This window comes from Bombina bombina, chromosome 11, assembly GCF_027579735.1.
Source record: "Bombina bombina isolate aBomBom1 chromosome 11, aBomBom1.pri, whole genome shotgun sequence".
NCBI classification, from domain to species: Eukaryota; Metazoa; Chordata; class Amphibia; order Anura; family Bombinatoridae; genus Bombina; species Bombina bombina.
In genome coordinates, this window is record NC_069509.1 from 28,731,899 (window position 1) to 28,755,121 (window position 23,223).

Below are 23,223 nucleotides of genomic sequence, written 5' to 3' on the forward strand. Positions count from 1 at the left end.
TTTATTTGAAAAGCACTTGTTTATTGGTAGGTGAATTTACCCACCAATCAGCAAGAACAACACAGTGTGTTCACCAAAAATTGGCCGGCATCTAAGCTTACATTCTTGCATTTCAAATAAAGATACCAAGAGAATGAAAATAATTTGATAATAGGAGTAGATTAGAAAGTTGCTTAAAATTGCATGCTCTATCTGAATCATGATAGAAAAAAATTGGGTTCAGTGTCTCTTTAAACCCAACCAATGAAATATCAAATAATCGTAGACCTACATTTCCACCTTTTTGTTACTTCTTCTTGAGATGCAGCCATATTTCTCTAGACACGCTGGGCATTTCTAAATACCCACATCACCCTCAGGGACAGCAATCTCAAAGGGTCATTATTAACCTCAATAACTTGTTCTGGGGCTAGTCACCACCCTGCAGCCTTTCTTTGCCCAAAAATAGATATTCCAGCCCCAAAAATCCCCTTGTTCAGAGTTGTATTATCTGGTGTTTAGGGACTGGACTATCCTTTTTATGAGGGACCAGGCTGATCTATTGCAGAGAAGGTCTTATCAGTGAAAGGCAGATTTTTGGCAAATAGAGGTTGCTCCTAGAGTGATCACAAGCCACAGAGCAATTTATTATGGTTTAATCATTCCTTGGTTCTGAACTTTTATGTGTCATTTTGTTAAGATATCTACGTGGCCTTTTCTAGTCTCCACCGCTCCCCCATTATCAAGCCAGATCCTATTTTTTCTACAAACTGCTATTTTTACCATACATTACATTTTCAACATTGGCATTTGATGACCTTATTGGTCCTGTTTGGTAAGGTTAAATCTGGGGCTGGAAATAAATCTGGTGACTAGAGTCCCAAATAAGGTGACCAATCAGGTTACTTAACACAAGTACTCCCACATTATAGCGGGACTCTAGGCATGTACATAGGTTGACATGGATATTTTTGCTCTTATTTCCCCTCTTTTATTTCCTCGGACAAAGATTTTTTTTTTAAGTTTATGTTTTTGGGCTCTATGGCCAATCAGAAAATTGTGCTGCCCGCACCAATGCCTGAAACTGGTGCAGTCTTAAAGGGACATAATACTCATATGCTAACTAACTTGAAAGTGATGCAGCATAACTGTAAAAAGCTGACATGAAAATATCAAATGAGCATCTCTATGTAAAAATGGAAAATATTTTACCTCAAATGTATTCCGCTCACCAGAGCAAGTGCTCTGGTAACAGATATACTTCAGCTGTTGTCAAACTGTAAATTAAAAAAAAACAATAGCTAATCAGCATCAGTACAATAGCTAATCAGCATATGTACAATAGCTAATCAGCATCTGTGCAATAGCTAATCAGCATCTGTGCAATAGCTAATCAGCATCTGTACAATAGCTAATCAGCATCAGTACAATAGCTAATCAGCATCTGTACAATAGCTAATCAGCATCAGTACAATAGCTAATCAGCATCTGTATAATAGCTAATCAGCATCTGTACAATAGCTAATCAGCATCTGTACAATAGCTAATCAGCATCTGTACAATAGCTAATCAGCATCAATACAATAGCTAATCAGCATCTGTATAATAGCTAATCAGCATCAGTACAATAGCTAATCAGCATCAGTTCAATAGCTAATCAGCATCTGTACAATAGCTAATCAGCAGCTGTACAATAGCTAATCAGCATCAGTACAATAGCTAATCAGCATCTGTATAATAGCTAATCAGCATCTGTATAATAGCTAATCAGCATCTGTATAAAAGCTAATCAGCATCAGTACAATAGCTAATCAGCATCAGTACAATAGCTAATCAGCATCTGTACAATAGCTAATCAGCATCTGTACAATAGCTAATCAGCATCAGTACAATAGCTAATCAGCATCTGTACAATAGCTAATCAGCATCAGTACAATAGCTAATCAGCATCAGTGTTGCTGGGGTCATGCTTTGCTTTGCTGTGATCTCATGAGATTTCATAGAACTTACTTAAACTGAAGAAGAAAATAACAAGGATGTCCCTGCACATGCTAGATGCAGGCTCCCTTGCAAGTCCTGGGACTTGCATCCTGATTGGCTGCTTAAAGTCTCTTTACAATGGGGTGTGAAATCTTAGAAGATTTTGAGGTAAAATATTTTCCTTTTTACATAGAGATGTTCAGGTTATATTTTCTTGTTAGTTTTTAACAGTTATGCTGCATCACGCTTCAACATTTGGGTATTGTGTCCCTTTAAGCCCCTTAAGACATACACTTTCAAGAAAGAAAGGGGATGGGCAAGTGCAGTTTACACAAGGGGCATATTTAATAAGGTGCAATTGGACATGATCCGATATTGCGGATCATGTCCGCTGCACATCTTGTGAACTGCTGGTGCAATGCCGCCCCTAGCAGATCCGCTAGCAGGGGGTGTCAATCAATCCGATCGTATTGGATCCGGTTGATTTCCGGCGATGTCTGTCAGCCTCCTCAGAGAAGGCGGACAGGTTATGGAGCAGCGGTCTTTAGAAGACTCGCCAGAAACACGGGGCTTCATGCTCCATACGGAGCTTGATAAATATTCCCCAACAAAGCTACAGTGTAAGCTGATTTCATCCAAACCACCCAGTGACATAAACTGGTTCCTTTTAGTACAACTGTGAGGCGTAAATTCAACAGATTAAATGAAAATCGGGGGAGTGAGGTTATTAAAGGGACATGAAAACCAAACATTTTTTTTCATTATTTAGAGAATACAATTTTTAAAATTTTCAAATTTGACATACCTAGGTAGGTAGCGTGCACGTGCCTAAGCACTACATGACTGCTGCCATCTAGAGCTTTGGCTAATGTATAACATGGTTGCAAAACTGCTGCTATAGAGTGCTGCAGACATTTGCACACGTCTGAACTTATATCCCTGCTTTTCAACAAAGGATAACAAGAAAACAAAGAACCATTGATAATAGAAGTAAATTGAAAAGTTGTTTATAATTGTATGTTCTATCTGAATCATGAAAGAAACATTTGGATTTGATGTCCCTTTAACAAGTTTGGTGCATACATTGGTCATTTATTAAACCCAACATTTACTGTCCCTTTATCTTCTTGTTTTACATAGGAACACACACGATGGTTCTGTATGGTCTCACAACTTTCTCTCTTTTACTTTTGATAGTGTGTTGTTGCTTAAAGGGACACTGAACCCAATTTTTTTCTTCTATTTTTCAGATAGAGCAGCAATTTTAAACAAATTGACTCCTATTATCATTTTTTCTTAGTTCTCTTGGTATCTTTGTTTGAAAAAGCAGGAATGTAAGCTAACGAGATGGCCCATTTTTTTTGTTCTGCACCCTGGATAGCTCTTGTTGATTGGTGGCTGCATGTAGCTTACATTCCTGCTTTTTTAAAAATAAAGATAAGAGAATGAAAAAAAAAATGATAATAGGAGTAAATTACAAAGTTGCTTAAAATGGCTGCTGTATCTGAATCATGAAAGGAAAAGTTTGGGTTCAGTATCCCTTTAATAAATCTTCAGGTTTTTTTTATTGGGCATCTGAAAATGTATTGATAATCAGCATCCTTTGGGTTATTACAACTCACTGTGCCCAGCAGAGGGCACTAGACCACTTGCTGCAATGTGTTCACATCCTAACTGTCTAAACAATATAAACACATAAAAGTCTCCTCTCTGGTGTGAGTGACTTCAAGGGTAATAAATAGAACTCCAGTTTGGGGCATAGTTTGGTAGTTTGCAGAGATTGATACAAATGGGCACTTTCACATCTTTGAGATTGTGCTGATTTAAATAGGATCACACTTCAATATCTGAGCAAAAATTAAAGCTTTATATTCTATGGGAAGGGGGTATTTTGTTTTAGAGCAAATTAGTCAATGCCTAGAGCAGCATGATTTAGGGGGGCAGCAATACTATACTCATAATACTCATAAGCTAAATCACTTGGAAGTGATGCAGTATAACTGTAAAAAGCTGACAGGAAAATATCACCTGAGCATCTCTATGTAAAAGGGAAGATATTGTACCTCACAATTTCCTCAGCTCACCAGAGTAAGTGTTGTGTAAAAAGTTATACTTCAGCTGCTGTACAGCTGCAGGTAAAAAAAAATATTAAATAAAATGAAGAAATGAACAGCAGCCAATTAGCATCAACAGTGCTGAGGTCATGACCTCTTTTACTGTGATCTCATGAGACTTCATAGCAAACTTATAGTGAAATAACATGAGTGTGCATGAGGCTTGCTCCCCTGCAGGTCCCGGGACAGGCATACTGATTGGCTGCTTAAAGTCCTTTACAATGGGGAGTGAATTCTTAGGACATTTTGAGGTAAAATATATTTCTTTTTTACATACCCATGATACCCACAGAAATGTTCAGGTGATATTTTCTAGTCAGCTTTTTACAGCTATACTGCATCACTTCCAAGTGTTTAAACATTTGGGTATCATGGCCCTTTAATTGTAATACAAATAAATATTCCCTGTAGTCTAGTAGTGGTGCACTACACTCTCCATGAGTCCTTGCCTCTGGTTGTGAGAATTATATGAGGCAAATATGAATATTTCCCAGAGCCTAGGGCAGCATTAATACTAAATACACCACTACTACATGCGAGTCAGATAACAGTGTATTCTGACTTAAAGGGACAGTGTACTGTAAAAATGTGTTCCCCTTAATGAATTTGTTATACCAGCCCGGGATTAAAATGTATGGGAAATAATTTCTTATGCATATTTTTAAATATGAAATAGCTGTTTCTTCTAATTGAAACCACAACCCAATCAAATGGACTGAGCTTACAGGAAAAGCAGACCTGATCAGCTTATTTTTCTATACTTATACAAACCATCCTTATCTGGTCTCACTGTATGCACTTTTTAAAACAACTTAATACATTCTGAAAGGTAAAATGGATCATTATTTATGGGGGGGGAATCACAGTACACTGTTCCTTTAAAACAAAAATGTTATGCCTTGCTCCTGGTTTGATGAAGTGAGCCCACAATGGCTAACTGTTAGAAACTAAGTTGTGGTGAGTCCTAAAATGTACTAGTAAAGTTGTCCACGCTCTGCTTTGCAGCGGTCACTTAAAGGGATACTAAACCCAATTTTTTTCTTTCATGATTCAATTTTAAGCAAATTTCTTTTATTCTCCTATTATCACATTTTCTTCATTCTCTTGTTATCTTTATTTGAAAAACAGAAATCTAAGCTTGTTAGGAGACGGCCCATTTTTGGTTCAGCACTTAGGTAGCACCTGCTGATTGGTGGCTAAATGTAGCGCTACCCAGGGTGCTGAACCAAAATGGGCCGGCTCCTAAGCTAGCATTTCTGCTTTTTCATATAAAGATAGCAAGAGAACAAAAAAAATTGATAATAGGAGTAAATTAGAAAGCGCTCTATCCGAATCATGAAAGAAAAAATGTAGGTTTAGTGTCCCTTTAAACAACACAAGAAAACAATTACAATATATGTAGGAAATTCACTCAACACATCTCCGCTAGGTTGAAGTATTAATTCTTATTGACTGAGAGAACTCCTATAGTTGTGTTGATGGGTAGAGAAACCCCCATATATATATATACAGTCGTATGCAAAAGTTTAGGCACCCCTGACAATTCCCATGATTTTCATTTATAAATAATTGGGTGTTTGGATCAGCAATTTCATTTTGATCTTTCAAATAACTGAAGGACACAGTAATATTTCATTAGTGAAATGAGGTTTATTGGATTAACGGAAAATGTGCAATATGCATTAAAACGAAATTAGACAGGTGCATAAATTTGGGCACCCCAACAGAAATATCACATCAATATTTAGTAGAACCTCCTATAGCAGAAATAACAGCCTCTAGACACTTGCTATAGCCTATAATGAGTGTCTGGATTGTGGATGAAGGTATTTTGGACTATTCCTCATTGCAAAACATCTCCAGTTCAGTTAGGTTTGATGGTTGCTGAGCATGGACAGCCCGCTTCAAATCAACTCACAGATTTTCAATGATATTCAGGTCTGGGGACTGGGATGGCCATTCCAGAACATTGTACTTGTTCCTCTGCATAAATGCCAGAGTAGATTTTGAGCAGTGTTTTGGGTCGTTGTCTTGTTGAAATATCCAGCCCCGGCGTAACTTCAACTTTGTGACTGATTCCTCAACATTATTCTCAAGTATCTGCTGATATTGAGTGGAATCCATGCAAACCCTCAACTTTAACAAGATTCCAAGTACCAGCACTGGCCACACAGCCCCACAGCATGATGGAACATCCACCAAATTTTACTGTGGGTAGCAAGTGTTTGTCTTGGAATGCTGTGTTCTTTTGCCGCCATGCATAACGCACCTTGTTATGACTAAATAACTAAATCAGTCCACAGCACCTTCTTCCAAAATGAAGATGGCTTGTCCAAATGTGTGTTTGCATACCTCAAGCGACTCTGTTTGTGGCGTGTGTGCAGAAAAGGCTTCTTCCGCATCAGCTTCTCCTTGTGCAAAGTGCACTGAATTGTTGAACGATACACAGTGACACCATCTGCAGCAAGATGATGTTGTAGGTCTTTGGAGGTGGTCTGTGGGCTGTTTTTGGCCGTTCTCACCATCCTTTGCCTTTGCCTCTCCGATATTTTACTTGGCCTGACACTTCTGGCCTTAACAAGAACTGTGCCTGTGGTCTTCCATTTTCTCACTATGTTCCTCACAATGGATACTGACAGCTTAAATCTCTGTGATAGTTTTTTGTGGCCTTATCCTAAACCATAATGTTAAACAATCTTTGTTTTCAGGTCATTTGAGAGCTGTTTTGAGGTCCCCATGTTGCCACTCTTTAGAGGAGAGTCAAAGAGAACAACAACTTGCAATTGGCCACCTTAAATACAATTTCTCATGATTGGATGCACCTGTCTATGAAGTTTAAGGCTTAATGGGTTCACCAAACCAATTGTGTGTTCCAATTAATCAGTGCTAGGAAGTTACAGGTATTCAAATCGACAAAATGACAAGGGTGCCCAAATGTATGCACCTGTCTAATTTTGTTTTGATGCATATTGCACATTTTCTGTTAAAGGGACAGTCAAGTCCAAAAAAAGCTTTCATGTTTCAAATAGGGCATGTCATTTTAAACAACTTTCCAATTTACTTTTATCACCAATTTTGCTTTGTTCTCTTGGTATTCTTAGTTGAAAGCTAAACCTAGGAGGTTCATATGCTAATTTCTTAGACCTTTAAGGCCACCTCTTATCTAAATGCATTTTGATCGTTTTTCACCACTAGAGGGCATTAGTTTGTGTGTTTCATATAGATAACATTGAGCTCATGCACATGAATTTACCATGGAGACAGCTCTGATTGGCTAACATGCAAGTCTGTCAAAAGAACTAAAATAAGGGGGCAGTCTGCTGAGGCTTAGATACAAGGTAATTACAGAGGTAAAATGTGTATAATTATAACTGTGTTGGTTATGCAAAACTGGGGAATTGGTAATTAAGGGATTATCTATCTTTTAAAACAACAACAATTCTGGTGTTGACTGTCCCTTTAATCCAATAAACCTTATTTCACTACTGAAATATTACTGTGTCCTTCAGTTATTTGAAAGATCAAAATGAAATTGCTGATCCAAACACCCAATTATTTATAAATAAAAATCATGGAAATTGTCAGGGGTGCCTAAACTTTTGCATATGACTGTATATATATATATATATATATATATATATATATATATATATATATATATATATATATATATATATATATATATATGTATATATATATATATATATATATATATATATATATATATATTTCTTTATTCCTATATTGTTATTTATGTATCATAGAAAAACAAATATACTTTAAAGTGTAAGTAAACCTTAAAAATAATGTTATATAATTCTGCACATAGTGCAGAATTATATAACATTATATTAGCCAAACTTTGTAAAACATAATATAGCCTTTTAACTTTTTTAAAAAACGGCTGTTTTACAGACCCGCTCTCTGTGCTCTTCTGAGCGGATCTGTTTGTTTCACACAGCGCTGTGTGAAACAAACAGACCCGCTCAGAAGAGCACAGAGAGCGGGTCTGAAAAACAGCCGTTTTTTAAAAAAATTAAAAGGGTATATTATGTTTTACAAAGTTTGGCTAATATAATGTTATATAATTCTGCACTATGTGCAGAATTATATAACATTATTTTTGAGGTTTACTGTCCCTTTAAGTCTTTATTTTATCCCTTATACCTGTAACTTATATCTATTTCCCTTAAGAATTAGATGTGTGGATTCCAGAATGCCTTACACTGCCATTTCGTAGACATTCATTGATTGGCCATTGTCGGGGTCAATGAACATCTGACCCTAATTAGCCTCATAAAAAGCAATAACATAACCTGTTATTAAATCTAGAGAAACTTTGGTTGCAACATGGCAGTGTTGATTACTTTATGTAGACTAAAATGTTACAGTTCTTCAATATTTAAATAAATACAATTTTAAGAAAAAATATCTTGAATATGTTTTATTTCTCATGTTAATCGTTGCTTTTAATACATCATTATTATAAATTTAGGGTTTATGGTTCTCTAAGCCAGCGGTCACCAACCAGTTGTCCATGGACCACTGGTGGTCCACAAGAAGATGTTGGTGGTCCTTGACACCATCAAGCAGGAATTAATCTCCTCTGATGGTGTTACCCCATCGCGCCACAACTCCCTACAGTGCCTGTCTGGACATCAGTGAAAACCGACAGAGGAGTTAAATTACAAAATCCCTACGCATGTTGCGTAGTACTGCGCATTTTGCGTAGCTAGATTGTATTTTTAATTCTTCCCGTCCGAGCGCGCTGCTCAGAGGAAGATGCTTCCATTTTAAAGCCAGCAGAGGTTGGTATAATCTTGCCTTGAAATAGTGGAACTAAAGTATATAAAAAAAAGAAAATCTTTTCTCTCTTATATTTCATTTATTTTCTTCCCTATACCTGTCTCTTTGTAGTAGTTTTCCTAATTCCTTCAGATGGACTTACATCACTGTTTGTCTTCCTCCCCTCCATCTTTTTTTAAAATGAAATATTAATTATTTTTCATTCTATTAATTTTCCTGCGCACAAAGCCATTCCACCTGAATTCCAGTAATTGATATCCAGCAGATCAGCCATTTCCCACCAGTATTATAGTAATTGCCAGTAACATCAGTCGTGGTTAGCTCACATCCATGTTGAGAGCTTTCTGATATAAATTCAATTTATGACTGTCAGGGTATCTGAATGTTATTAAATAATATATATACATATATATATATATATTATTTATTATATACATGGCTGTCTACACCAAATGATTCATTATTTTTAAGACATTAGATGCCTGGCTCCCACTCCCCCACTCAATATGCAAAATTACAATGCATCCAGTTAAGAACAAAGGAAAGACATTTGGCCAAGTTGGTTCAGACAGTCGTTTCAAAGAAAGGCAAACTACTTCAAAGTAAATATTAGCATGATGGAGCCTCAGAGGTATATGCCCATATATGGGCTTCCTGCCCAAGATGAGTAATGAACTCACAGGCCCCCTGTGAGGAATAGACGGTCCGTCTGTGGGAATGGTTGAATCTACAAACATCTTCAAGGAATTGTAGCGTTTACCAACTAAATGTTAAATGATCCCCTGTTGAGTTACAATACACATCCTCATTTCCAGACAAACTAGAAATGTAAATCATGGTTTTAAAAACATGTGTATTTGTGGACCTAAGAAGCAGTGACTAATAGTAACATATTAGATAAATATCTGCTGAGCTTGAATAATATCTGCATTAATACATGTATAAATGTTTGACATTTTTAACAACAATATTTCTTTCATTTGAGACCAACATCTGATGTTTCATGCATTCAAAAATTATTAGGAATGTGAAATATGCTGTGTTTGTATAAATACATGCCTTAGACTATATTAAATGTCTATATATGGATCTGGGGAAATGCAATTCAGATTGTAAAGGATTAAATAACAATTGTAATAATCCCACTTTAAAATATGTAACATATTTATATTTTTTTCTGTCTTAGACATCTAAAGGACAAATTGGGATACATATGCTGAGTTAATAAATAGCAATACAGTCAAAATTTTAAATGTCCAATTTTAGTAACCTATTCCTTTATATTTTTCAGGCACCTAATAAGTACACATATAATTGGTATTTTAAATAATATCCTATGTGTTTTGTACTCTCAAAGAGAGATATACAGATATGAAATATTAATCTGTATGGCATAGTAATCCAATGTAGATCTAATTATAATCAAATGATCGACAATGAAATTGCTTATTAATATGATCACTAGAAACATACTGATGTTTCATATTAAAATAATCAGGATGAATAGTATGACATGGTCCAATACACATGGAACTTGTGACTTATTAATACTAGGAATTATAATATGTTGAATATAAACAATATAAGGAGATATTTGGATTGTAGCAATAATTAATGGTGAGACTGTATTTGCAGTTGTCTGCTGCCCCCTAGGGGATTAAAACTGGTATGACAGCCAAACTAATTGACTGTTTAAAACATATGCAAATCCAAATAACCAATCAATGCTCAGCTCCATTAAGGGCAGATCAGGGACAAGCTCGAAGGGCCAATCAATGCTCAGCTCCCTTAGGGCTAATCTGAATTCTGTGGGAGTGATTAAAGAAATGGGGGAGGAATTCTTTATTCTTTGAATAAAGGTCCAGACAACTCACGGCAAGAGGACAGACTGAAAGAAGCATTAACTTTTGGAAAGAAAATACATAGGCTTTGGTGCCAAGTATACTCTCTGCCATTTTTGGGGACACTTTCTTGAACAAAGAAAGATTAACAATTCTTGAAGTCTAACCCTATGCACATTGTGAGTAAAACCTCCATAAATGACCCACAAGAAACTCTGGCATATGAAACATTGATCTGCTTATTTGGGTGAAGTATAAGAAATTGTTAAATATATAATTTGATATTTTAAAGCAAATACATTCAGTATTGCTGCGGTCTAATTACAGTTAGTAAATTTAAAAGGGCCCAAGTTGTATTTTAAACTTGTGTTTCATAGCCTTGTGTATTTTAAAACTAATCATTGATGCTAACAGCCAGATTATGAGTTTTGCGGTAAGAGGGGTGCGGTGCTAACTTGCACGTTATTCTCACCGCTTACTTACCTACAGCGCTGGTATTACAGGTTTTCCTAAACCTGGCGTTATTAGTCAAGAAGTGAGCGTAGAGCAAAATTGAGCTCCATACCGCACTCCAATACCAGCGCTGCTTAAGTCAGTGGTGAGCTGGTTGTACGTGCTCGTGCACGATTTCCCCATAGACATCAATGGGGAGACCCGGCTGAGAAAAAGTCTAACACCTGCAATAAAGCAGCGTAAAGCTCAGTAATGCAGCCCCATTGATTCCTATGGGTAAACACATTTTATGTTTACACCTAACACCCTAACATGAACTCCGAGTCTAAACACCCCTAATCTTACACTTATTAATCCCTAATCTGACGCCCCCGACATCGCCGCCACATACATTATTCTTATTAACCCCTAATCTGCCGCTCCGGACATCACCGCCACTAGAATAAACATATTAACCCCTAAACCGACGCACTCCCGCATCGCAAACACTAGTTAAATATTATTAACCCCTAATCTGCCGCCCCTAACATCTCCGCCACCTACCTACATTTATTAACCCCTAATCTGCCACCCCCAACGTCGTCGCCACTATACTAAATTTATTAACCCCTAACCCTAAGTCTAACCCTAACCCCCCCTAACTTAAATATAATTAAAATAAATCTAAATAAAACTTACTATTAATAACTAAATAATTCCTATTTAAAACTAAATACTTACCTGTAAAATAAACCCTAAGATAGCTACAATATAATTAATAGTTACATTGTAGCTAGCTTAGGTTTTATTTTTATTTTACAGGCAAGTTTGTATTTATTTTAACTAGGTAGAATAGTTACTAAATAGTTATTAACTATTTACTAACTACCTAGCTAAAATAAATACAAATTTACCTGTAAAATAAAACCTAACCTGCCTTACAATAAAACCTAACCTAACCCTACAATTAAATAAATGACCTAAATTAAATACAATTAACTAAATTCAATACAATTAGTTAAATTACAAAAAAAAAAACCACTAAATTACAGAAAACAAATTACAAGATATTTAAACTAATTACACCTAATCTAATATCCCTATCAAAATAAAAAAAAGCCCACCCAAAATAAAAAAAACCCTAGCCTAAACTAAACTACCAATAGACCTTAAAACCTTAAGACCTTTTGGAGGGCATTGTCCCAAAGAAATCAGCTCTTTTACCTGTCAAAAAAATACAAACAACCACCCCAACAGTAAAACCCACCACCCACACAACCAACCCCCCAAATAAAACCCTAACTAAAAAAAACTAAGCTCCCCATTGCCCTGAAAAGGGCATTTGGATGGACATTGTCCTTAAAAGGGCATTTAGCTCTATTGCAGCCCAAACCCTTAATCTAAAAATAAAACCCACCCAATACACTCTTAAAAAATCCTAACCCCCCGAAGATCCACTTACAGTTTTGAAGAGCCGACATCCATCCTTAACGAAGCCGGGAGAAGTCTTCATCCTAGCGGCAAGATGTCCTCAACGAAACCGGCAGAAGTGGTCCTCCTGACGGGCAGAAGTCTTCACCCAGACGGCATCTTCTATCTTCATCCTTCTGACGTGGATCAGCTCCATCTTCAAGACATCCGGTGCGGAGCATCCTCTTCAATCAACAACTTCTTCTACAATGAAGGTTCCTTTAAATGACGTCCCTTAGATACCGATTGACTGATAGAATTCTATCAGCCAATCGGAATTAAGGTTGAAAAAATCCTATTGGCTGATGCAATCAGCCAATAGGATTGAACTTCAATCCTATTTGCTGATCCAATCAGCCAATAGGATTGAGCTCACATTCTATTGGCTATATATATATATACATACTGTACATAACTAGTATAACCATAGCTAAGTTTACATTATGTATATATTTACACATTTTTAAGAATATTTTTTTGGAATAACTAACTGAATGACAGAACTGAGAGAATACTTCCAAAATGACAGATAAAGGGTGAGTGCCAACTTTTTAGCTGGAAACAGAGAGGCAGAAAGGGGGTGGGGGGGAATAATTATGTTTAAAATGACCACAAGACTTCCAAGTCACCTCCCCAGTTAGGAATTACTCAAAACTACTTATGATCATGGACAGACATCGGAGTCATGTCAGTATATATTTATATATTTAATAATTATTCTTTAAAATAAACCCCCAATAAAATGCATCTACGAAACAATTAAAATTAATGTTAATTCCTAAATTCTTTATATTAGTTCAAATTTATACGGCTAGATTACCAGTTTTGCGGTATGAGTGAAAAAGCAGCGTTAAGGCTCAAAACGCTGCTTTTTCACTTCCGCTGGTATTACGAGTCTTGCAGGTTTAGGGGCACCGCACACTTTTTTGGCCTTAACGCAAATTAACTTACACAATTTGCGTAAAGTCTTTTTTCAATGGGACTTCCACAGCGCCGGTATTACGAGTCTGCCTGGGAGGCCAAAAAGTGAGCGGTACACCCTATACTGCCAAGATCAATACAGTAAACTGAAAGTCAGTAGTTATGAGTTTTACGCTACAAAGCTGTAACATAAAACTCTTAACTAAAGTGCTAAAAAGTACACTAACACCCATAAACTACCTAGTAACCCCTAAACCGAGGCCCTCCCGCATCGCAAACACTAAAATAAAATTATAAACCCCTAATCTGCCGCTCTGGACAACGCCGCCACTAGAATAAACATATTAACCCCTAAAACGCTGCACTCCCGTCTCACAAACACTAGTTAAATATTATTAACCCCTAATCTTATTGGAACAGACAATAGAATGCGATCTCAATCCTATTGGCTGATTGGATCAGCCAAAAGGATTGAAGCTCAATCCTATTGGCTGATGTATCAACCAATAGGATTTTTTCATCTTTAATTAAAAAAGCCCCCCCAAAATAAAAAAAAACCTAGCCTACAATAAACTACCAATAGCCTTTAAAAGGGCCTTTTGCGGGGCATTGCCCCAAATAAATCAGCTCTTTAACCTGTAAAAAAAAATACAAATACCCCCCCAACAGTAAAACCCACCACCCACACAACCAACCCCCAAAATAATTACCTAATCCAAAAAACCTAAGCTCCCCATTGCCCCGAAAACGGCATTTGTATGGGCATTGCCCTTAAAAGGGCATTTAGCTCTTTTTCAATTGCCCAAACCCTAACCTAAAAATAAAACCCACCTAATAAACCCTTAAAAAAACCTAACACTAACCCCCGAAGATCCACTTACAGTTTTGAAGACCGGACATCCATCCTCAACGAAGCTGGGAGAAGTCTTCATCCAAGCGGAAAGAAGTCCTCAACGAAGCCGGGAGAAGTCTTCATCCAAGTCGGCAGAAATGGCCCTCCAGACAGGCAGAAGTCTTCATCCAGACGGCATCTTCTATCTTCATCCATCCGACGCAGAGCAGGTCCATCTTCAAGACATCCGGCGCAGAGCATCCTCTTCTTCCGACGGCGACTGTAGAATGAAGGTTCCTTTAAGTGATGTCATCCAAGATGGCGTCCCTTGAATTCCGATTGGCTGATAGAATTCTATCCAATCAGCCAATAGGATTGAGCTCGCATTCTATTGGCTGACTGGAACAGCCAATAGAATGCAAGCTCAATGTGGCGGCGATGTTAGGGACAGCAGATTAGGGGTTAATAATATTTAACTAGTGTTTGCGAGGTGGGAGTGCGGCGGTTTAGGGGTTAATATGTTTATTATAGTGGCGGCGATGTCCGGAGCGGCAGATTAGGGGTTAATAATTTTATTTTAGTGTTTGCGATGCGGGAGGGCCTCGGTTTAGGGGTTAATAGGTAGTTTATGGGTGTTAGTGTACTTTTTAGCAATTTAGTTATGAGTTTTATGCTACAGCTTTGTAGCGTAAAACTCATAACTACTGACTTTCAGTTTACGGTAATACCGGCGCTATGGAAGTCCCACTGAAAAAAGACTTTACGCAAATTGCGTAAGTTAATTTGCGTTATGGCCAAAAAAGTGTGCGGTACACCTATACCTGCAAGACTCGTAATACCAGCGGTAGTGAAAAAGAGCCTTAACGCTGATTTTTCACTCATACCGCAAAACTCGTAATCTAGCTGTTAGTTGTGGCGGTGTGGGGAGCGGCAGAATAGGGGTTAATAAGTTTATTAGAGTTGCGGTGGGCTCCGGGAGCGGCAGGATAGGGGTTAATAACTTGATTAGAGTTGCGGTGGGGTCGGGGAGCGGCGGGATAGGGGTTAAACAGTTTAGTATAGTGGCGGTGTTTAGTGACAGTATATAAATAAAGCTGGGAAAAAGCCGAATAGCAGCGAGATCGATGACTGTTAGTTAACAACAGTCCGCCGCTCATCGCCCCGTACTTGGTGTGCGGCTTTTTGACAGCTTTTTATATAAATATGGAGAGCGTATTCAGGTCCGCGGCCGCGATGTTAGGCGATGTCAGGCGAGCATATTGGTGCCGGTGAATGCAGCATAGTTGACGGCTTGATAAGTAGGCCTCATTATCTATCTTTTTAAACAATAACAATGTTGGTGTTGACTGTCCCTTTAAATATTCATCTCACCAGTGCTTTCATAGTAACATGCATAGTAACATGGTAGATTAGATTGAAATAAAGACCTACGTCAATAGAGTTCAGCCCATACTACCTTTCTATAACAAACTTATCTTCTTGCACTGAAACTTTGCAAATTCCCATCTATCAAACCTCCCAGCAGTGACTCTTTGCGGTTCTGGTGCTATTTAGGAACCAGCTTTCGTGGTGATGTTTGGGAACCAGCTTCTGCTGCAACTGATGTACGGTGGCTGTGGCCCTGGACTTGGAGAAGCAGCATCTGCAGCTTAGCTGTTGTGCTGCACTCGGTTATGGAAGATGGCAGCTCACAACTACGCTTCTTGAGAACCTGGGAATCACACCACTGGATTTATGTATCTTGATAGATATCAATAATTGTGCTGGAAATCTTCAATGTCAAATAAAACAGGCCCCTTACTTTCAAAAATCCAATTTACAGAAAACTAGAACTGTGATTATTCAGGCACAACATCATGATCATCAATGGTTAATTTAACTTTGATATTTATAGGTATTGATATTTTTCCACCTCGTTCCTTGGGACATCTCAACAGACTAATGGGTAGATATACTCGACAGCGCTAAATGCTGACAGCATACTCTGTCGCCATTTATCATTGCACAAGCATTTCTTGTGAAATGCTTGTGCAATGCCGCCCCTGCTCACTGGTGGCCAATCGCCCACTAGCAGGGGCTGTCAATCATCCCGATAGTATCGGATCAGGATGATTTCAATCCGCCACCTAAAAGGTGACTACAGGTTAAGGAGCAGCGATCTCATGACCGCTGCTTCATAAATGGAGCCCCAGGACTTAAAGTTGTTTCTCAGGTGGAATAATTGATGGGTTAAATTAAACATAATAGATCTCTGCAGCCTCTTCAACTTCGCCCTCCCCTCTGACTTCAATCCTTGTTTTGTTATTCTATGCAACTGATTCACTAAGGCTGTGACCTCCCCATAGTTCACTGTTCCAGATGAAAGAGTAACATAGAGTCTGGTGAAGCTGCTGGTGCAGAGGTTTAATAGACTCCTGATCTGGTCTAGTTATGTATGGTCAGATCAGGGCTACAATGGTGGTTATATGTGGTCTCTGGATATATCCTGGGGACTGAGAAACACTGGTACAGAAAATAAAATGCTTCTGATATTCTCTTTCTTTTCACCCCCATTAGTTTCAACCTTGGTGACAGACCTCAGCTAACCAGATATTTTGAAAAAGAGTTAAATATGTTACCAACTTCATTTGATGATGCTGCAAAAATAAAGTACCGCCAGCTGATTGAAAAATACGGCACACACTACATGACCAGTGCAGAGGTCGGAGGTCAGGTATTAGAGGTCACCGCTCTCCAGACTTGCCGTATATCCATGGAGGGTATGACAGAGGAGGAGATAAAAGATTGTCTGGAAATAGAGGCATCGATTGCTGTGGCAGATAAAGGTGAAGCCAGCACTAAAGCGAAAACCTGCAAAGAACTGAATCAGAAAAGATCTAAAGGTGAAAGCTTCCACCAGACCTTTAGTGAGAAGAATTGGCAGGTGAGTCATTAGTAGTGCAGAGTTAAAGGGACAGTCTACTCCAGAATTGTTACTGTTTACAAAGATAGATAGTCCCTTTATTACCCATTCCCCAGTTTTGCATAACCAACACTGTTATATTAATATACTTTTTACCTCTGTGATTACCTTGTATCTAAGCCTCTGCAGACTGCCCCTTATCTCAGTTATATTAATATACTTTTTACCTCTGTGATTACCTTGTATCTAAGCCTCTGAAGACTGCTCCTTATCTCAGTTATATTAATATACTTTTTTACCTCTGTGATTACCTTGTATCTAAGCCTCTGAAGACTGCTCCTTATCTCAGTTATATTAATATACTTTCTACCTCTGTGATTACCTTGTATCTAAGCCTCTGCAGACTGCCCCTTATCTCAGTTATATTAATATACTTTTTACCTCTGTGATTACCTTGTATATAAGCCTCTGCAGACTGCTCCTTATCTCAGTTATATTAATATACTTGTTACCTCTGTGATTACCTTGTATCTAAGCCTCTGCAGACTGCCCCTTATCTCAGTTATATTAATATACTTTTTACCTCTGTGATTACCTTGTATCTAAGCCTCTGAAGACTGCTCCTTATCTCAGTTATATTAATATACTTTTTACCTCTGTGATTACCTTGTATCTAAGCCTCTGCAAACTGCCCCTTATAGCAGTTATAATAATATACTTTTTACCTCTGTGATTACCCTGTATCTAAGCCTCTGCAGACTGCCCCTTATCTCAGTTATATTAATATACTTTTTACCTCTGTGATTACCTTGTATCTAAGCCTCTGAAGACTGCCCCCTTATCTCAGTGCTATTTACAGACTTGCATTTTAGCCAATAAGTGCTGACTCATAAATAACTCCATGGGAGTAAGCACAATGTTATCTATATGGCACACATGAACTAGCGCTGTCTAGCAGTGAAAAATGTTCAAAATGCATTGAGATAAGAGGCGTCCTTCAATGGCTTAGAAATTAGCATATGAGTCTACCTAGGTTTAGCTTTCAACAAAGAATATCAAGAGAACAAAGCAAATTTGATGCTAAAATTAAATTGGAAAGTTGTTTAAAAATGCATGCCCTGTCTGAATCATGAAAGTTTAATTTTCACTAGACTCATGTCTCTTTAAGGTAACAAAGTCTGATCTACTGGTATGATTTTTGCTTTTTAATGTCGGGCGGACATGATCGGCTACAGCGAATCATGTCCGCCTGACACATGATAAATCAGCCCCTTAGAAAGAACAATTGTAAATGAACATTTTAGTACCTGTCTCTTCTTTCCGAACCCCCTGCTAGCGGGAGATCGGCCGCGAATCTGCAGGGGGTGGCATTGCACAAGCAGTTCACTAGAACTGCTTGTGCAATGATAAATGCCGACAGCGTATGCTGTTGGCATTCAGCGATGTGGGGCGGACATGATATGCTACAGCGGATCATGTCGGACAGCCCGATGATAAATCGGCCCCTATGTGCTATTGCCTTGTCTCGTTATCATGTAATTATGCAAATCTACTGTATTTACTGGTCCTTTAAGCTCTGCATCACTGTACTGTAAGATACTTGCACACATTATAAATGTTTTAAATGTAAAAAAAATCCTTTTGTTTGTATTTCTCAGGTAAATGGAGGAAAAACAACCTTTGGACTTCTTTCCTTTGATTCAGATGTTAAAGAAAATTCTGTCTTTGATGAATGGTTTGAGAGCCTTAAGACGATGCCCGATGTTTTATCCTACTCTCTGCGTCCTATACATGAACTTGTGAGATTTAAAGGGCCACAAAAGGAGAATCTCAGAAAGGCTATAAGTGCTTATATTATAGAAAACGCTCTTCAAAAGAACTGCTCCTGCCCTGGTAGCTCTCAAATCAGCATAGCAGCAGAGTGTTCTTGTGTTTGCCATGCAAGCCCTGAAAGAGGGCAGAACTGTTGCCCAACTAAAAAAGGGTTGGCAAAACTGGTGGTAACTGTCAAACACGCCAATGGCCTTTGGGGTGATTATATAACTAGTACTGATGCTTATATCAAAGTAAGTTTTGGTAATGAAAAAAGAAGGACGTCAACAATATGGAACAATAATAATCCCATCTGGAACATTCGTTTTGACATGGGGTTTGTGGATCTGAGTTCCGTTTTTAAACTGAAGGTGGAGATATGGGATGAAGACAATAAATATGATGATGATCTGCTTGGTGCATGTGACAAATCACTTACTAGCGGCCAAGTGAATACTATTTGTTACGCGCAGCACGGGAGACTCACGTACAGTTATAACGTGACCTGCGTTCCGCATCTCTCTGGGTCGCAGTGTCAGGACTACAAACCTTTCAAAGAGTAACAAATCATTTCAGTTTCATACAATAAATATCAGATTGCATCTCAATATAGCTATAAATTTAACATATGTATTATTCTTTTTGTGAATGTGTTCTGTAATTGAAGTGGTTCTACATCAAAATCTAAATAAACTCTGAATATAATGTATATTTATATTTATTTTATTATATATATATATATATATATATATATATATATATATATATATATATATATATATATATATATATATATATATATATGTCATAAAGATTAGTTTGACCAAAAAAAAATGCCAAATTTACAAGAAAATCATTTATCCAAAATTTTAAATTCTTGAAGCACAACATTTAACAATAAATAGTCTGGTGATCTATCTATCTATTTATCTATCTATCATCTATTTTATCTATCTATATACCCAGATGCGTAACTAGAAACCACAGTGCCCAGGTGCAAGATTTTTTTTTTTATTTTTTTTTACATTTAACACAGAAAAAAAATGTGAATCAGATTACATGTCTTCAAAAGGAGGTACCCTGTGCCCACAGTCTGTGATATGGTCTGACCCCCTATTACTGTATATAGTGACATTGTTTAACCCACCAGTACTGTATATAGTGAGTTAGTGACACAGTCTGTAATCTGCCGGTAAGATGGTTGGCCTGACCCTACCCGCCCCAGTACTTTATAAAGTGACCACAGTAGTCTGTGACATGGTCCAACCCCCCCACCCTGTATATAGTGGTACTGTATAGTGACACTGTTTACCCCCCGCCCCCCCATGCTGTAATAACAAGGTCTGTAAATGCTGGTTCCACAAACATACACACACACATATACATGCATAAATACACACACAGTCACATACATACACACACATACACACATAACACACACATAACACACACACACACAAATACACACACAGTCACATACATACACACATACACACACACACACACACACACACACACATAAACACCAATGGGTAAAACAGAAACACTAACCCCTGTAGTCAGAGACACTAGTGAAGCATCACATCGCACTCACATGATATCAGTGCAGGCAGTGGGAGGTCAACGTTTTTTATTGAAAAAAAGAATGTTTGTTTTTTTGAAGCTGGGCCCCCACCCTCGGGGGGCCCGGTCGTAGTTGCGACCTCTGCACCCCATGTAGTTCTGCCCCTGTATATACCTATCTATATTTCTATCTATCATCTATCTATCTATCAATCAATCTATCTATCATTAATCTATGATCTTTTTATCTATCAATCATCTATCCATCATCTGTCTATCTATCATCTATTTATCTATGTCTATCTATCTATCTATCTATATCTATCTATATCTATCTATTAATTTATCTATATATCATCTATCTATGTATCTCTCTCTATCTATCTCTCTCTCTATCTACTGTATATATCTCTATCTCTCGTTCTCTCGTTTTCTCTTTCATCTATCCATGTAGAACTATCTATCTATATCTATCTATCTATCTATATCTATCTATATCTATCTATCTATCTATCTAGAGATACTTTTGAAGTTGAAGGATCCTTACATTTCACTGTGTAATTTAAAACTAAGCATAATGCTTTTTAAATGTATTATAATATTTTTTGTATTATTATTTTCTAAATAGATGTTCCTATATTGATTAAAGCCTCTCTGTGTAGCACTATAGTCCCAGGACATATTCATAGACTACCTGTTAAATTTCACATTCATTGTAAACAGATGCACTTGCATGTGATAGAGCAAATTGGTTGTGATTATTTCTAGGCTATAACCTTAATAAAAAGAGATGTGATTACTGATCCTGCTACAAAATGTCTAATAAATCAATACAAGAAAGACAAAAACTAATTTTTTCTGTATAGTGTACTAAATACACAACCAGTTTTGTTGTTTGTAACCAGTGAGGTGTAATCATGACAGTAAAACTAGCAGAAGTTAAATCACTGCTTTGTGTCTAGTACTTATAGCCAGATAGGGGGTACAGTTACTGCTTTCTCTGAATTGCTAACAACTGGGAAGGGTAAAATATCAGCTTTGTTACTGGCAGCCAATTGGGTAAAATTACTGCTCAGTTGTGAAATATACAGTATATGACTGGGTCTAGGATGGGGGTCCAAGGAAGAGCATTAAGGAGGAGCCATTACGTGTTCCCAATATTTACTGCACATCCCTGATCATCTGCAGGTCGTACAGTACGTACAGTATTTTTATGTTTTAACTCAACCTCATACAACACAATGGAAATCACTGAATGTTACAACATTGAAAGCCAAAGTATAATTAGAGTAAAGCAAATATCATTTTATTGTTGAAAACTTTGCTGGTCAAAAAGAACCTGGGACAAAGGACATAATAAATTCACATTAAAGGGGCACTAAACCCAAATTTTTTCTTCTATGATTCAGATACAGCATGCAATTTTAAGCAACTTTCTAATTTACTCCTCATAATTTTTTCTTTATTCTCTTGTCATCTTTATTTGAAAAATCAGGAATCTAAGTTTATGAGCCAGCCTATTTTTGGTTCAGCATCTGAGTTGCGCTTGCTGATTGGTGGCTACACATTAGACATGTGCAGCCGCGAAAAATTCAGTTTGGTTCGGATTGATTCGGACCGATTCGAATTTCGGTTCGGATCGATTAGAATTCGGAAGAAATCAAATGAATTTGTTTCGGATTCATTCGGATTCGTGGGAAAATTGGTTCGGTTCGATTCGGTTCAATTCGGTTCGAATCGATTCGGAATTTCGGTCAGTGTTAAGTTGGATATGCTGTGTATTACACTAGTATACTGTACAATACTAGTGTAATACACGGCCATCCGAATCCATCCGAATCTACCGAATAAATTCGAATCAATTCGGATTTATTCAGTAGATTTGGCACTACTGCAATTCGGAATTCGAATCGATCCGAATCTCCGAATTCGACAAAATTCGTCCGAATTTCGATTCGGACCGAACCGAATCGCACATGTCTACTACACATATATACCTTTTGTCATTGGTTCACCCAATGTGTTCAGCTAACTTCCTGTAGTGCGATGCTGCTCTTTTAACAAAGAATACCAAAGGAATTAAGAAAATTTGCTAATTGAAGTAAATTGAAAAGTTGTTTAAAATTGTATTCTCTATCTGAATCATGAAATAAAAAATTTGGGTTTCATCTCCCTTTAAAATCACAAGAAGCACTTTATATCCTGTACTGGAACATTATACAAAACAGGAACAAGGGTGAACACTTTGCAGATAAACTCATTGGCTCATAATCAGAATTAGTTGTTAGAACCTAAAACCAGGTGGTCTCTGTAGAAACAGTGTTCATCAGTTAAGAGGCATTAATGGGAGCTGGAGAAACATTCGGCTAGATTACAAGTTTTTGTCGGTAAGGCTTGCGGTGCTAACGAGCATTTTATTCTCACCGTTCACTTAAGACAACGCTGGTATTACAGGTTTTTGCAAACCGGCGTTAGCCGCAGAAAAGTGAGCGGAGAGCAAAATTTAGCTCCACATCTCACCTCAATACCAGCGCTGCTTACGGTAGCGGTGAGCTGGCTAAACGTGCTTGT

General features: G+C 37.6%; 1 protein-coding gene across 1 annotated transcript in view; it reads left to right on the forward strand.

Moving 5' to 3' along the window:
• The window catches only part of LOC128641616 (perforin-1-like), a 41,345-nt gene extending 21,693 nt beyond the window's left edge, over positions 1-19,652 (forward strand). Inside the window, exons 3-4 of the mRNA XM_053694154.1 lie at positions 16,932-17,298; positions 18,936-19,652. Of these exons, the coding sequence (XP_053550129.1) occupies positions 16,932-17,298; positions 18,936-19,652 (1,084 nt within the window). The remainder of the gene's footprint in view (positions 1-16,931; positions 17,299-18,935) is intronic.
• The last annotated feature ends 3,571 nt before the right edge of the window (positions 19,653-23,223 follow it).